Source organism: Lissotriton helveticus, chromosome 2_1 (assembly GCF_964261635.1).
Source record: "Lissotriton helveticus chromosome 2_1, aLisHel1.1, whole genome shotgun sequence".
NCBI classification, from domain to species: domain Eukaryota; kingdom Metazoa; phylum Chordata; class Amphibia; order Caudata; family Salamandridae; genus Lissotriton; species Lissotriton helveticus.
Genome location: NC_136059.1, coordinates 359,261,719 through 359,277,222, shown reverse-complemented (window position 1 = coordinate 359,277,222; position 15,504 = coordinate 359,261,719). Strand labels below are relative to the sequence as shown.

The 15,504-nt window shown below is 48.4% G+C and overlaps 1 protein-coding gene and 1 pseudogene across 5 annotated transcripts in view; one reads left to right on the top strand and one right to left on the bottom strand.

Annotated features, from left to right (window-relative positions):
- Positions 1 to 15,504, top strand: part of CPLANE1 (ciliogenesis and planar polarity effector complex subunit 1) — a 2,766,109-nt gene that overhangs the window by 455,942 nt on the left and 2,294,663 nt on the right. For all 4 annotated transcript variants that reach the window (XM_078674971.1, XM_078674972.1, XM_078674970.1 and 1 more), the window contains exon 9: positions 839 to 1,021. In XM_078674971.1, the coding sequence (XP_078531097.1) occupies positions 839 to 1,021 (183 nt within the window). The remainder of the gene's footprint in view (positions 1 to 838; positions 1,022 to 15,504) is intronic.
- Positions 4,059 to 13,822, bottom strand: LOC144819094 (uncharacterized; annotated as a pseudogene). Its single transcript, XR_013607219.1, has 2 exons — positions 13,581 to 13,822; positions 4,059 to 5,820 (listed from the first exon to the last, which is right to left on the bottom strand). The product of XR_013607219.1 is annotated as an uncharacterized LOC144819094 (transcript).

Sequence of the window (15,504 nt, the reverse complement as noted above, 5' to 3'; positions counted from 1 at the left end):
AAATGGATGTATTATATATTCATGCATATTGCATTGTTTTCACACTATGTGTGTTGGTTTGAAAACTGTGTATACTATTACTGTTTGTCGGTCCGTCCGTGTGCCTCGGGGGCACGGAAAAAAGGGCGGAACTGACGTCATCACGCCGACGAGGCCCTATTATGGATCCAGTGACGTCAGTGGTGTTGCGAGCGGAGTCGTACCCTCTATGACGTCGTCCATGACCTCGCCGGCGTGGAGAGCTACAAAAGTTTCCGATTGGCTGCTGCGCAGGGGGATATTCACAAGGTTAGAAATCCACAGGCAGATACTGTATCTACCAGAAAAAGCGTTACCGAAGGTAAGTAACTTGTTCTTTGACGGGCTGAATTTAAAACTGCACATCCATGATGGCTCGAAGACATGCTTTATGTTTCCATTGCAGTGGGTGGCACAATGAGTGCTGCAGTCCACTTGTAACATTTAATTTACATGCTCTGCGCACACTTGGAACCATATACTATGGATGCATAGATAAAATTAAATAAACCAATCGGGTGTATACATATTTTATCATGTATTAAGGAGGAATGCATGTATTTTACCCCTAGTTAGCAGGGGTAAAGTGCACAGAGTTATAGGACCAACAAAATCAGTCAAGGCAAAAAATCCAGGGGAATACCATGGAAAAGATAGTAATTTCCAACACTCCAGCCAAATTTACTCTGGCGTACCTGCTGCTCGTAAATATAGTAACCTGCAGAAGTTAGATTTTTGTGTGTTGAGTCTGCTGGAATGTGCCCTGACAGGTAAAAGGATGTCTTTTCTCATAACATTGTGTTTTTCCTTCAATATTCAGGTCCTACTGGGTGAGTGATATGAGCTGGACTCCTGATTGCCTTTTCCTTGCGTGCACCTTGAAGCGTGGGGCCCTTGTCCTGTTGACTCGTATGGGTGATTTGTTGAGCCTGGTGACATCTGGCTGTTCTGTGGAATTTGGACCAGCAGAATTCATCCCTCTTCATCCCTTAATAACATACCGGTAAGAGGCCATTTTCTCCTTCTCATTAGTATTACTTTGCCAAATAGTGTATATTTTCTCAAAATAAAAACGAAATAAATGAGTACAAGTATGAATTGTATAGTAATCATTTCAGTACCCAGTCTTCCGGTCCATATCCAGAAGCAATCGCCATGCTTACGATCATTCATGTATTGGTTCCTCTATACTATCTGTTTTCCATTTGTGTGTATATATATATATATATATATATGCATGTGTATATGTATATATATTCCACCAAAACCAACTTCATGCAAACAAGAAGAGGGCACGCACTCGAAGCAAGTAAAATATGCAGCACATCTTTATTGCCAAGGACCTCCAATGACTCTGCACAAAAGAGAGATGCGTTTCATCAGAGAAACTTCCTTTGTCAATCTAGAGAACGCCATGTTGTACTCAGATTTAAATATCTTAAAGTGCTAAACATAGAAGAGCTACTTCATAATGAATGCACAGTGAATTTGTCTCATTAAAGTTCATAACATGCCTGCTAATAGAAGAAAAAACAAAAATGTCCATGATTTTTGAAAATCTGCAGGTCCGCTAATAATACACACGTTAATTGTCAGAAATGAAAATTATGTTACTAATGAAAATAAAAATAAAAGCAACAAAGTGCAGTTCATATCCTGACATATGAAATACCGTGTTAGCACTGTAACAATCTAACTGTTATGAACAGGTGAGACTCATTATTAAAAGTCCTCCGCGCTTTTAGTCGTTATGTTGCACATAACTTTAATATTAAAAAAACAATAAACATAGCAAATATTAACAGCTTGTACGTTTCTTCTATGGGCTAATGAGTGGCTATAACTATTCCTCATGATTTAGATCAAGCCACCATCGACAATAGCGCAGACAAATCCGCAGTTCATATATATGTGTGTGTATAGCATCTCTGCGTGGGGGTTGAGGGGGGGGTTGGTGGGAGGGGCGGTACCACGTGACTCCGCCCTGATGTTGTCCGCGGGCGTGATATCAGCAAGGTCACATATGCCCCACCCCGGCGTGCCGACGTCAGTTTTCCTTTTTTTCTTTTGCGTGCAACGCGGATCCGGATCGTGTCCTGGCCTGCTTTTCAGGCCTCCTTTTCACGCTTTGCGTTTAGGAACAGTGTGCGAATGCCTTCGGGCTTCAAGACGTGTACGGATTGTGCACGCCAGATGTCGGCGACGTACCCTCACCCCATCTGCATGTGGTGTTTGGGCAAGCACCATGACTCTACGGACTGCGAAGCTTGTCAGCACCTCAAACCGAAGTCCCGGCGGGAGCGCCTGATGAAATTGCTGTTGGCCCACTTGTCCAGGTCGGTGTCGTCCCAGCGTCCGTCCCCTTCCTTGGAAGCCAGGAACGGCTGATTCCGTTTGCGGCATCGCCCTGCGCCATGACCCCAAGGGCGTCGCTCGCTAGCTGGTAGGCGCTGGAGCTTGTCTCCAAGGCCTTGTCCTTGTTCGGCGGAGGGTCCAGGTTCCCCTCGGGACGTGCGCCCCTGCCAGTCGCCACCCTCTTGCCGTTTCCCGGCGTCGGGATGACTAGGGCCCAGATGAAAGCCTACGCTGCGGCTCTGCAGGCTTATTTGGCCCATCCTCCTGAGACGCCTGCAGATCCCTTGCCTCGCGCGGGGCCGGTGGCTTCGTCCCCGGTGCCGACGGGTTCGACTTCAGGTTGTAGGAGAGTGGTGTCATCGGGGCACGGTCCTGCGGGGCTCCCCTCTTCGACCCACGGCGTCCCTGCCTCGCCGCAAATCCTTTTGGGGCACCCTGTTGCGTTGCAGGAGGTCGCCGGGACTCAGGGCTTGTCCCCGAGTTCCCCTTGGCCCTCTGAGCGGGCGGCTGCCTCGCCAGGGGCCGAGCCGGCACCATTTCGGCGTCGGAGGCTTTCCTTCCCAGCCCTGGCGGTGCAGCGGGTGGAGGCCGTGGCACTGGGGTGCTTTCCCGAGTCCTTCTCGGCCCTCTACGCGGGTGGTTGTCCCGTGTGAGGTCGAGCCGGCGCCGTTCCTTAGCCGAACCGGCTCCGATCCCGCCCCATTCACGTGGTTGTGGAGGTCGACTCGGCGCCGCCAATGCCCACTCCGGCACCGATCGACGTTGAGCCGGCGCCTGTGGAGGACTCCACGGCGCCGTGCCAGTGTTGGTTCCTTGATTCGTCTCTGGAGGTTCCTTCCTCTCCGGAAGGTTGTCACTTCCTCTCCGGAGACAGGATGCTGCACCGTTGTTTTTTCACCGGCGTGTTCCAGGGAGGGCTCTTCGCCGTCCCCGCAGCCTTAATCCTCTGACCCTCTTTTCCGCAGCTCGCGATTGGCTCCTCCATCGACTTCCCCGCCTTCCCCGCCATTCAGGGGCTGGCCGCTTCCCCCTCTAGCTGGACTTGGGGACGGACAGCTCAGTTTGCAGCTGTCACCCACGGAAGAGTTGCTTGTGCTATGAAAAACCCAAATAATTTTGGGACGTCTATAAATGGTCGAACGGGGGCCTGCCTGAGCGTTCTTAAAATCACGTCTCTCAATCTGACTGGTTGAATTATTTTAAGCCCCTACGGAGGCCAGTGTTGCCTTTGTTCGGGCTATTTTCATGGGTGCTGGCATTTTGTAAATGGGCGACCCGCCACCCCATTCCCTACGGATAATCTCTTGGAAGTTCTCCACCAGGGCTCTGGTGGACGGGAGCTGTTCCTTCCTTTCGAAGCGTCACTCCACAACTCTTTTGGGGGCGTCCTGCCATGGGTGATCCAGTGCCTCAGCCGCTCCTGCATCGCCACCGTGCTGCTACGCACGCCCCAGTCTGCCTTTCCTTCCACCCTTCAACTCAGGACTCTCTTCTGTGGACTTCTTTTCTGTCCTTGCCTGTGGTGTTGTTTCCTCCATCTCGGGTGACCCGGTGGTTGGATTCATGGGGGCGTAACATCTTCACTTCATCCAGTGCTGCTTTGCGGGCACGCAACACTCTTTTTTTTATTTATTTATTTTTTATTTTATTTTATAGCAATACACTTTTATTAACAATGTACAGTATTCGAAATATTCCAGTCTGCTTATGCACAGGCCATCAATTTATTCCATTTCTGTGCAAGTCTCCGAAGTAGCTCGACTTGCAACTTTGACATTCACACCAAGGGTAACAAGCAATTAAAAAAGTTTGACATTAAAATTGTGGAAATGTTTCAACACCAAAAAAAACGTGTGAAGACTACAGGAAGTGGTTTTCGTACAAAATGTCTTAAGCACGACATGAATACTTACAAAGGAATGAATCTTGCCATAACAATCATACAGCAAGTTAACTTTGGATTCAGAATTACCAGCCTGGAAAAAATATATAAGGGGTGTAATTTCACCAGCTAGAGATGCTCACTGTATGCTCCGTTTTAGGCAGGGCCCGGCTGTGACTGGAAATGCAGTAGGTCGGGCACTTAAATTAGCAGGACCGCCATTTGTTTCTGCACGCCAATGCACCGTTTACACAGGAGCAATCAGGAGAAAACAGGAAACAGCCAAGCACTCTGCATTGCAACACGCCACCTTAACAGCTAACCAGCATTACTCAACTGCTACACAACTGCGCCTAGTGCACAAAAATACACAAGAGAAGAGATTAGATTCCGGACCACAATCCCTGTACAAATTTACTTGAAACATTTTATACAGTGAGCTCGTACCACTGGACTGAAAATGACATTAGCAAATAAACTTTTATATTTTTGTAAACCGAGGGAGAATGTCAAAGTGACTCCATGGGACTACGAGTTTAACTATTTCCATCTATCAGAACTCAGTGTATAAACAAAGTTGAATTTTACCTCAAATATCCAAGCCAATAGAGATATCTGTAGTCGTTCACTTCACTAAATTACAAAAAATTGGAATAACAACGACAATGGCACATGAAAAACAATGTCTATCACTTGAGGCGCAAATTTAAACAAGTAAAAGGTTAACAGAACTGTTAGCAAAATGTTACAAATAACCACCTTTTCGACAGGTTACTTGTGCCACGGGGCTTGACAACTGACTGATCGGTCCTGTGATCTTTACTCCCGAGAGTCCATATAGTAGACGTCTTTCATTGTTGAATCGTGTTACTACGAAGACACCGCTCCCTCTTCCTCTGGCGATTTGGGTGCGGGGGTCACAGAGCGCGATCTGGACTTTGATTCTTTCTTGGATGGCGGGGGCGTCACTCTGGATCGGGATCTCGAGCGGGATCTGGAAACGGTGGAGGACTTAGACTTCGATCTTCGGACGGAGCGGGACTTCGATGTGGAACGAGACCTTGATCGTGTGCGGGATCTTGACTTGGATCGGCTGTAGCGGCTCCTGCTGCGGGATCTGGAGCGGCTCCTGCTGCGGGACCTCGACCGACGACGCCTCCTGGGACTGCGACTCCTGCGTCCATAACTTCCTCCACTGCCTCCATATCTTCGGGGTGGTGGTCCCCTGCGGCTATGGTGCGAGTCTGGTGGCCTTCCATAACGAGCCATCTGCACCCGAAGTTCGCACCCATCCAGAACGGCTCCGTCCATGGCGTCCATCGCATCCTCGGCATCACGTTTGTCATGAAATCGTACGAAAGCAAAACCACGGCTCTCCTTCGTGTATCGGTCGCGGGGGATATAGACGTCGCCTACTCGTCCATACTTCTCAAACTCTTTGCAGTGTTTCGGGCGACGTCCTGTAGGTAAGATTGTCCACCTTCAAGGACGTCATGCCTTCTACGTAAGGCGGCGGCCTGCCGTAACTTATCTCCGGGGAACCCGCGAGAGGCGTCGGGCGGAACCTTCACTATTCAGAAGGTGAAGTTGGCAGGCGTGGGCGCCTACACTGACAGGAGCTTTGGCCAAAGTTAGTTAAAATATATAAACAAAAAAAGAACCTGTTGGTTACGAAATGGCGCTGCGGTAGGCGCTTGAGAGACGAATGGCGTTGAGCGGTCTCCGCACCTAACGCAAGGATGACGGTTGAGTGGAAAATGGCGCCGGCGCACAACACTCTTTGTGTGTTGGCCAGGGCTACCTCTAGCCTGTGGGATTATGTGGAGTCCCTTCTTTCTCATGTCTCCCAAGAGGGGGCCCGTGCTGATCTACGATACAATGTGTTGGATGGTCGAGTGCTGGCTGTGTTTATTCTCCGTGCGGCCTTTGATGTTGCTAATGCTCTCGGCCTTGCTATGGCCAGCTCTGTGGCTCCGTTGCAATGCTTGGCTGCGGGTGCTGTTTTTCCTGAGAATATTAGGGAGTGTCTGGTTAACCTGCCTTTTGTTTAACACTCATGCTGACTCCGCCATTCAGCGTCTCCTTGTGGCCCCCCCTGCCCCTCCGTAGGCTGGCTTGTTGATCTCGGGCGCGATGGGGGGCGTTATCCCATCTGCTTCCTGGAATCTGGCATTTTGAGTGACCCGTTTGTATGTTCTGTGTGGCTTGGCGTGCCTTCGGGGTCCCTTGGTTGGCCCCTCTCTCCGGTTGGCTGCTGGTTCAGCCCTTTTGGCAAGTGTGTATTTTTTGGCTGATTGCTAAGCCATTTGTGATTCCTACCGCAGGTCTTATGTTCTTGTTCTCTGATGCAGCATTTTTTTCCTAAGAGTGGTTCCCATGGGAGCCGCTTTTCACCACTGCTGTATTTGTAAGAGGACTCCAAGCCCCAAGAGACCCTGCTGCTCTGCTGCCGCGCCAGGAGGCGCCAACGCCGTTCCAGCGCGTTGAGGCATTTAAATTCAGCCGCGGTCTCCACATCGCGTGAGCCACTTTTCACCACTGCTGCACTTGTAAGGGGACTCCAAGCCCCAAGAGACCTTGCTGCTCTGCTGCTGCGCCAGGAGTCGCCGACGCCTTTCCCGCACCTGGAGGCATTTAAATTCAGCCGCGGTCTCCGCATCTCGGGAGCCGATTTTCACCACTGCTGCACTTGTAAGGGGACTCCAAGCCCCGTCTCCGCATCGCAGGACGCCCACGGGCACGACCGGTCGAAGCCCGGGCCAAGTGCGGGCCCGTCCTTGCCCGTCTCTGACAGGATCTGGCAGGGCAGGGCCACTCCCCTTTCGCCCCATGCACCGGTTTTGCCTTAAGTTGGTGGGCGAAAGTCAAGGTACTGTTTGCTGGTTGATTGTTCCCTGGCTTTTGTGGGCTTGCCCTGGATTTTGCAACTTTTGCCTCTCTGCTCACATACTTAGTACGAAATAATATTTTTTATCGCTTACCATTTAAGTAATTCATTACCATTGTATGTTTTGTACCCTTCAAGCTTTTGGAGCCCAGAAAAAGTTGTTCTAAGAGGGCCTCTTGTTATCCTTTTGTAGCTATTATTTAAATATTTGTGACCAAGTTAATGGGGAATCGGAAGACTCTGGAGGAGAGTGGGGATGGAAGTGAGGGGGGGGGTTAGATGCAAAACTAGGAAAAAGGCAAAAAAACACCGGAAAACTACTGCTGCTGCTGCTAATAATTGTGTCATGGACCGAATAGACACCCTTATCACTGAATGCGAAGTTATCCTTGAATCCACTTCCCTGAAACACGTTAATAGCGCTATTAGTAGTAAAAATTCTAGTCATAAAGGGAATCCATCGGTGAACCTGGTGAAACATACTATTCCCAACATGTTTTGCAAGCCAGGGTAGAAACAATTACCAAACACAACCAATGGGGTGCAGGATCTTAGTGCTAGTCTACCGTCTGCAACTGAGCATGCAGAGCTTTCTCTAGGTGTAGACCACGCAGCCAACATAGATCCAGTAGTTATCTGCACAAACAGATTCCAACCCCTTGGTGACTTGCAAAGGCAGAATAGGGATGAAGAAGTCCCCCTAAGGCTAGAACAAATCCATATGATCCCAATTCCACATGAACAAGCTAATGTCCCAGACTCACATTCAGATTGGCACATTATGTGCCAAGAAGTTGTTACACTGAGAGCCGAAGTGCGGGCTATGAAGGGTACATTAGAGGAGATACTATTTATGGTCAAATCTTTGACATCAGAGGTAGAGCCACAGGGAAAGGGCGGCTCACAGTACGTCAGCGCTCCGGAACCTCCCTTAGGTTCTATTCCCAATGAATTGGTGGGTGTCACGGCTACTATAGGCTCAGCCGGCAACAAAGTTGTTAGAGGGACAAACAAAATTCATAAACCAGCCACAGCCATCGAGAGCTCGAGTAGGGCAACCTCCGTAATGGCAAGGCGCTCATCCCCCTACGCAGCTAACAATAGCAACACTTTATACAGCCCAATAATGGGCATTGTAAATCATTTGCCCCTTGGCCATAAAACTCACCCCTATGGGGGTTTATCGAACCAACAACCTGACATGGGGCCTGATCAAGAGAGTATTCCTAACCTACTAAATCCTTTTAAAATTTACATGGCAAATGTCCCAAAATGCGATCCCAATGGTGGCAATGAGAACAGGGACTTGCTTACTAACAAAGCTATCCATTGGAAAAGGCACGTTAGAGGTTGCCGTTCAGTGATTAGAGACGATATAATAGCTGCACGAAGGATTTCTTCCTCTAGACACCCTTATTACTGTATTGAACTCACAATGAAAAGCATAGATCTTGTTGAAAATCTCTTCACGTTGGAGTTCCGCACTAGCCCCCGGAGAATTCTAAAATCCAATTCCGACGTTCTCCACCTGGTCATGATATTAGGGTCACACTGAGACCCCCCAGAATGCAGGGATGTTCCACCCTAGAGAACAACGATTGACTAGGGTCAAAAGAAATACTTGGAGCATTTACAGGGCTTGGGTTTATATTGACTAAGGAAGTACCTACTAAGCGGGCACCGAATGCCAAGAAGGTTCAGGTTTCATCTATCTAAGCAGAAGGTGTACAGCGAACGGTTATTCTATCGACACAGAAAGAAATAACGCCCCAGACCCCAGTCCCTATATCAGCTGTAAATAGAAAGAGTTGGAACATTGCAAGCCTTAGTACGGAGATGAGCTCCTGGGAGTGACATGTATTCATAGAGGCTTATGATATATGCCTCTTCCAAGAGACCTGGGCCAAACTACCCCAGTTCCATGTAGGATATTTGAATTATTCTGTAGCAGCAACCAAGGGAGCTAAAGGAAGGCCCTCTGGAGGATTGACTATATGGGTACGCCAAGAGCTCGAGGTTGATATCTAGGTTCTACCAACACAAAGTGAAGATATTCAGGCCATTAGGTTGTGCACGCGAGACCACTTAACACTATACATATATAACATCTATGTCAGAGGAACAAGAGGGAAAAGGTCGAGAGTTTTAGCGGCTCTCGAGGATCTCTTGGATATGCAAACAGGCATCTCAAATATACTAATAGCGGGGGACTTTAATACAACGTTTGAACCCCTTACTACGGAAGACGGTAATTGGACAGAAGCAGAAGATAGTAAATGGGGTGTTCCATCGCTAGAGTTAAATCCTATAAGGAGATGGACAGATGTGGTCATCCAAATAAATAATGTTTGTTTAGAACAGGGTTTAAGAGCTGCAAATGGGCGTACCAAGTCAGATAGACATGGAGCCAATACTTTCAACAATGGCTATCACGCTAGCAGAATAGATTACGTCCTGGTGAGCCTGGGTCTATGGCACCAGGTGGTGGATATGATGGTAATAGATAGGCTTTAACCGCATGCGTGCGGGCGGAATTCCGCCCGTACGCTGGGTTTTTAAAAAGCGCACTTTACGTGACGAGCTGGGCTCGTCATGAGCGTGCGAGGAGGCTACGCCATGACGAGCCCAGCTCGTCATGAGCGTCGAAGGGGTTAAAGTGACCATAATCCACTGTGTGGAACCTTGGCCCTGTACTGTCAAACGACGGGTTCCCAATCCAGGGATGGGCATCATCTAGGCAAGGTTGTTCCATCTAATGACCTAAGGCGGCTCAAGTGGGTAAAGTTAATAAATTCGCCTTCCTTACTAGATAATGTCCTCCAGAGTTTGGATTATGCGACTAATGATCTAAAGGTTAGCACTGAGGAAAAAAGCGATTTAGCAAGGTCAATAAGCATACATAACACTTTTTTTTAAACTATTACTCACTTATTTCTTTAAGCAGGGAAAGAACCTAAAAGCGCCTGCATTGATGGAAGGGCAATGGTACAACGCAGATTGTCGAGTGGCATGTAAGGCCTTAGGGAATGCTATTAAAGAGGGTGTCCCCATAGAGGTCCGTGAAGTGAGGTCACTTTATAAGGACACCCAGTCAAAAGCTAAGAAACTTTGGGGTGAAAAAAGATGGCAGGAGTTAAGGGATGCTTGTGCCATGAAAAACACTAACAATTTTGGGACGTCTATAAATGGTCGAACGGGGGCCTGCCTGAGCGTTCTCAAAATCACGTCTCTCAATCTGACTGGGTGAATTATTTTAAACCCCACTATGCCTCAACTGTCCCAAAATGAGAGGGGGAAATTTTAACTGAGCTTTATCAGCACAAGACATTCACTAAGGCAGAGTTAGAGATTGAACTTAAAAGAGTATTAGCTGGAAAGGCACCAGGGCCTGATGGCATACCTGGGGACATCTTTTTATATAATAAAGACAGATGGTGCTGGTACATCTTTTTGCTGTCCCATGCCATTGCCCAAGGAGCCCCTATACCTGATTCCTGGAAGAAAGCAGAGATCATCCCTGTTTATAAGAAGGGGGACAAATTAAGTCCAGGGAATTACAGGCCTATCAGCTTAATCGATTGTCTCCAGAAAATAATTGGGAGACTCGTGCTTAATAGAGTGCAGGAATGGATCGAGAAGTTTGAGGTCTTGTCCCTCCTGCAAGCTGGATTTCGTGCATTCCTTAACACTATCGGCCAGGTGTTTCGATTTGCTTTGATTCATTGGAAGACTTTGATATTAGGTAATGGAAGCCTGTATGTCGCATTTGTAGATCTTAGGGCGGCATTCGATCTTGTCCCCCGCACAAAGCTATCGCTAACCTTACGAGAATTAGGGCTTCCACCTGAGCTCTTGACGCTGATTATCAGACTACACGATAATAATAGTGCACAAATTAGATGGGGCGGGCAAGGAGAAGTAACTGAATTATTTCCAGTTGAAAGAGGTGTGAGACAAGGCTGTGTTATGGCTCCTACGCCTTTCACACTTTACATCAATGGGATAGTGGATTACATGAGTGCAATGCCGTCCGATGCCCCCACACTAGCTGGTGACAAAGCGCCTATATTGATGTTTGCCGATGACGCATTGATCTTGTCCAAGACCCCTAGCGGGCTACAAAACTTTTGAGGGTTTTTGTTCGCAGAGGATCAATGTGTCAAAGACAAAGCTAATGGCATTAAATGCTCATAAGGCCTTTAAAGTGGTCATTTGTATGAATGATAGACCATTGGATTTGGTGAAGGAGTTCACCTATCTAGGGGTGAACTTCCAAGATAATATGAAGTGGGATCACCAGGTGGAATTAGCTTCTCTTAAACATAGGCAGATTTCAGGGATCCAGCACCAAGAATATAACCTATCATACACTAAGCCCTTCAGCCCAGTTTTAGAAATTTATAGCATGAAAGCCGTTAGCTCAGCCTTATATGGCTCGGAACTAACTACTTCGGAAAATAGGTTTCTAAGGAAAATTGCTAGACTGCCACAGAACACTCCTACCAGCCCTTTACTAATTGATTTAGAGATAAAACCGATTGCTGCTGTAGCCAAACTTCGGCCTTTCCTCTATTGGAGGAGACTCTGGACCACACCAGAGCTCGCAGGCTACGCAAAAGGTTTTCTAGAAATAATAAGGCCTGACATTTCACATCGCATTAAATGGCTATGGGCGGTAAGAGACCTCTTATCCGTTATAGGCCTGGCTTTGATGTGGGTGGATCCCGCAAATTCACATTTTCCAACTAAGGAGGTGCTGAAGGCTAAGTATTGGGAATGGTTTCGGGATAATAACATCAGGCAAGGTGAGCCACTCACCCTCACATGCCGATTCCTGGAACATAATGTCGCAATATCCATCTGCAGCAACTGGTACTTACTCCGACCCACTCTAAGGGTCATGTATTGGACATGATCCTGGCAGATGCTAGTCAGGTACGGGTACGGACCATTATTCCTCAATGCTGGACGGACCATTTCCTGGTCCACTTCTCCCTGATACTGCCTGCTGATCTAGTGGAAAGGGGCACGACGGGTGCCACCTCAAAGCTGGGTAGGCAATGGTCTAGGCTCCTGAAACAGTCGAGTCTGCCAACCCTGCTAGCGGAAGGCTTTTCTCTGGGGGGCAATGTGGAGGAGAGTTACCTGACCTTCTGTCAGAAAATTTCTACTTCACTGGACAAATTAGCTCCACTATGGAAAATTAGAGACAGAGCTAAGCCGGCTATGCCCTGGTTCTCCAAGGAGCTCTATCAGTTAAAACTCCAGTGTAGACGCGCTGAGCGCCGTTGGAGGAGACAATACCTTGAGTCCGACAAGGCTGTTTTTAAACAAGCGCTAGCGGTCTACAAAACTGAGATTAAGTGTGCTAAAGCTAGTTTCCTTGAGGAAACATTGCTAACAGCGGCAAATAAATCTCAGGCATTGTTTAAGTTTGTTAGGGATTTATCTCGCCCCGCATGTGCCTCTAAGGATATCGTGGCCTCCCAACTGCTTTGTGATTCCTTGGCAAAGGCCTTTGAAGATAAGATCTCCCTCATTCTGAGTAATCTTGTGACTCCGGTCACCTCAGCTCGTCAAGTTCTGCCTCACCCGGTAGATGGGATCACTTCTGGGCTTGCAGAGCCGGATGTTAGGCGGGCTCAGTTGAACAGTTTTCCTCTTCCCTCCTTCGAGGATTTCTGTTCCACGGCGGATGGGATCTCGTCGGGTTCCCCTCTCGACCCACTGCCACACAAACATTGGAAAACGTTCCATAAGGAGCTCTACCCCCCTCTTTACGCTACCTGCTGTCAGTCTTTTAGCACTGCTCAGGTGCCGGACTGTTGGAAGTTGGGCGTGGTATCGCCACTTTTGAAAAAGGATACACTGGATCCTACCTGCCCGGAGAATTATAGACCTATCTCCCTGCTCCCCTTCCCAATCAAGATCTTGGAGAAGCTGGCGACAAAACATCTGTCCAGTTTTTTGGAGACTAACATCTGCCTGGACACGGCCCAGTTTGGTTTCAGGCCAGCACATGGCACTGAGTCCGCATTAGTGACCGCCTTGGATGACCTTCGCTCGCGTGTCGACCTTGGTCGAGCAGCCTTTCTAGTGCTGCTCGACATGTCGGCCGCGTTCGATACGGTCAGCCATGCCATTCTGATCAGGAGACTAGAGGAGACTGGGGTTTCTGGCCTGGCTCTTGACTGGTTGGTCTCGTATCTTGGCAACAGACACCAGGTCGTTGCCTTGCCACCCTACCGCTCGGACATCAGGAGGGTTGGGCAGGGCGTGCCTCAAGGGTCGGCCATTAGCCCTATTCTTTTCAATCTGTACCTTCGTCCCCATGTCAGCCTAATTAAGTCCTTTGGCATTGCGGTCATCAATTATGCGGATGACACGCAACTTATCTTCTCGTTTGAGGGTAAGGATGCTGTGTCACAAAAGACTGACCACCGCTGCATGTCTGCCACTGCAGAATGGCTCAGCCTCAACTCACTGCAGTTTAACAGCTCAAAGACCGAGGTACTGCACTGCTCTCTGGATTGCGTCCCTCGGCCTTTGCCACCAGACTTTTGGCCTTCTTCTTTCCAGAGCATGGGGACAGTGGCAGTGTCCACCCGGAACCTGGGGGTGTTATTCGAACCTAATCTGCAGCTGGACGAGTTTGTTAACGAAACCGTGGCAACGTGCATGTTGCTGCTTCGAACCTTACGGAAGATCCTTTCTTTTCTCCCTGAGCCTGCCCGCCCAGAGGTAGTGCGTCGTATCATCCTAAGCAGGCTTGATTACTGCAATGCGCTACTTCTGGGCGCGCCAGCCACCCTTATGGGTAAACTGCAGCGGGTACAGAATATGGCTGCAAAGTTGGCCCTCTCCAGACGGCGCCTTGATTCATCTTCCTTGGCGCTTATGGAACTTCACTGGCTGCCAATTGCCCGGCGCATTGAGTTTAAGGCATTATGCCTTGTCTTTAGGGCTCTTCATGGCCAGGGGCCTTCTTCGCTGCAGACGATGTTCTCTTGGTATACTCCCGCCAGATCCCTCCGCTCTTCCTCCGCCTGTTTGGTGGTTATTCCTAAAATCATGAGAAAGCGGACGGGTGGTCGCTCCTTTAGGTTTACCGCAGCTAAATTGTGGAATGGTCTACCTTTTTCACTGAGAAGTAAGGAGGACCTCTCCTCCTTTAAAAAAGGATTAAAAACACACCTTTTTCCCAGGTCGCTGTAAAGTTCTTAAAGTAGCATAAGGTTGTGTAGGGCTGATCAAGTCAAGCGCCAGGATACCCTTTGGGTGACAGTTTTTGCGCTGTACAAGTAGGCCATACAATACAATACAATACAATAAAGCCAGTCCGAAGTTGGAAATTTACTGGGATCTAATCACAAAACCAATGGACCGTAAACTGTATTTTCAGTTCAGGGTGGGCTCACTTCCAGTGAGATTATCCACTGTAAAATGGTCCATTAATGCAGTAACTACTTGTCCGGGATGCAGGTCCTGTAATGAATCTTTGTCCCATCTCCTCTTTGTTTGCGTGGCTTATGCTGCCCCACGTCGGTTCTGGCTACTTCCAATTTGTAAGCAGCTGGGCACTAGACGGGCAGCTGAAGCAGAACGCATCCTGCGGACTGACACGTCTCCACCTATGGCAACAGCCATGGCAAAATTTGTAGGGTGGGCATGGGTATTGAGGGCTCGCTTAATATCCCAGAGTGAGATCAAAACCTAAAAATCTGAATTGTTCCGAACTATTCAGCCTATCATTGAGTAGTGTAGGCCTCGATAACAAGCACCACTGATTGCCCCAGTATTGGAACTTTCATAGATTCCCATGCTTTTGTATCATTCCCCGTCGTCGGAATGGGAGCCTCGGTAACAAAAATAACATAGCAGTAGGTAAAAAAGAGAAAGAAAAAGGCCTAGGCCTCATTCCCTTTTGTAGCATATCCGCCTCTTTTTGTAAAAGAGACCAAACTAAGCATCAGCCAATCAGAAGAGCCTCACCCCATAGAGCCCTCCTGAAGGAACCTCAGAGCCTCTGATTTTCTACCGCACGTTGTGCTTAGGGAGTCTCCTTTGAGCTCTGCTCATTTTATACTCTTTTGAGGTTTTTCTTCAGTTTTTTCTTCAGGATTGTTAGGTATTTCTTCTGAAATGTCTGACAAGGAGAAGAAGGCTCTTTTCAAGTCATGTTCCAACTGTGGCAAGAAAAGGCTTTATGTGGAGGACAGGCATAAGGACTGTTAGAATTGGGGGTCTCTGGTTGGCGCAAGTAGGTACTTGTGACAAGCAGGGACCCTCTCCTCTAAGTCAGGGCAAAGGATGACCCTTCAGAATTACCCTTGCTCACCCTCTAGGTGCGTGGCGTGAGCAG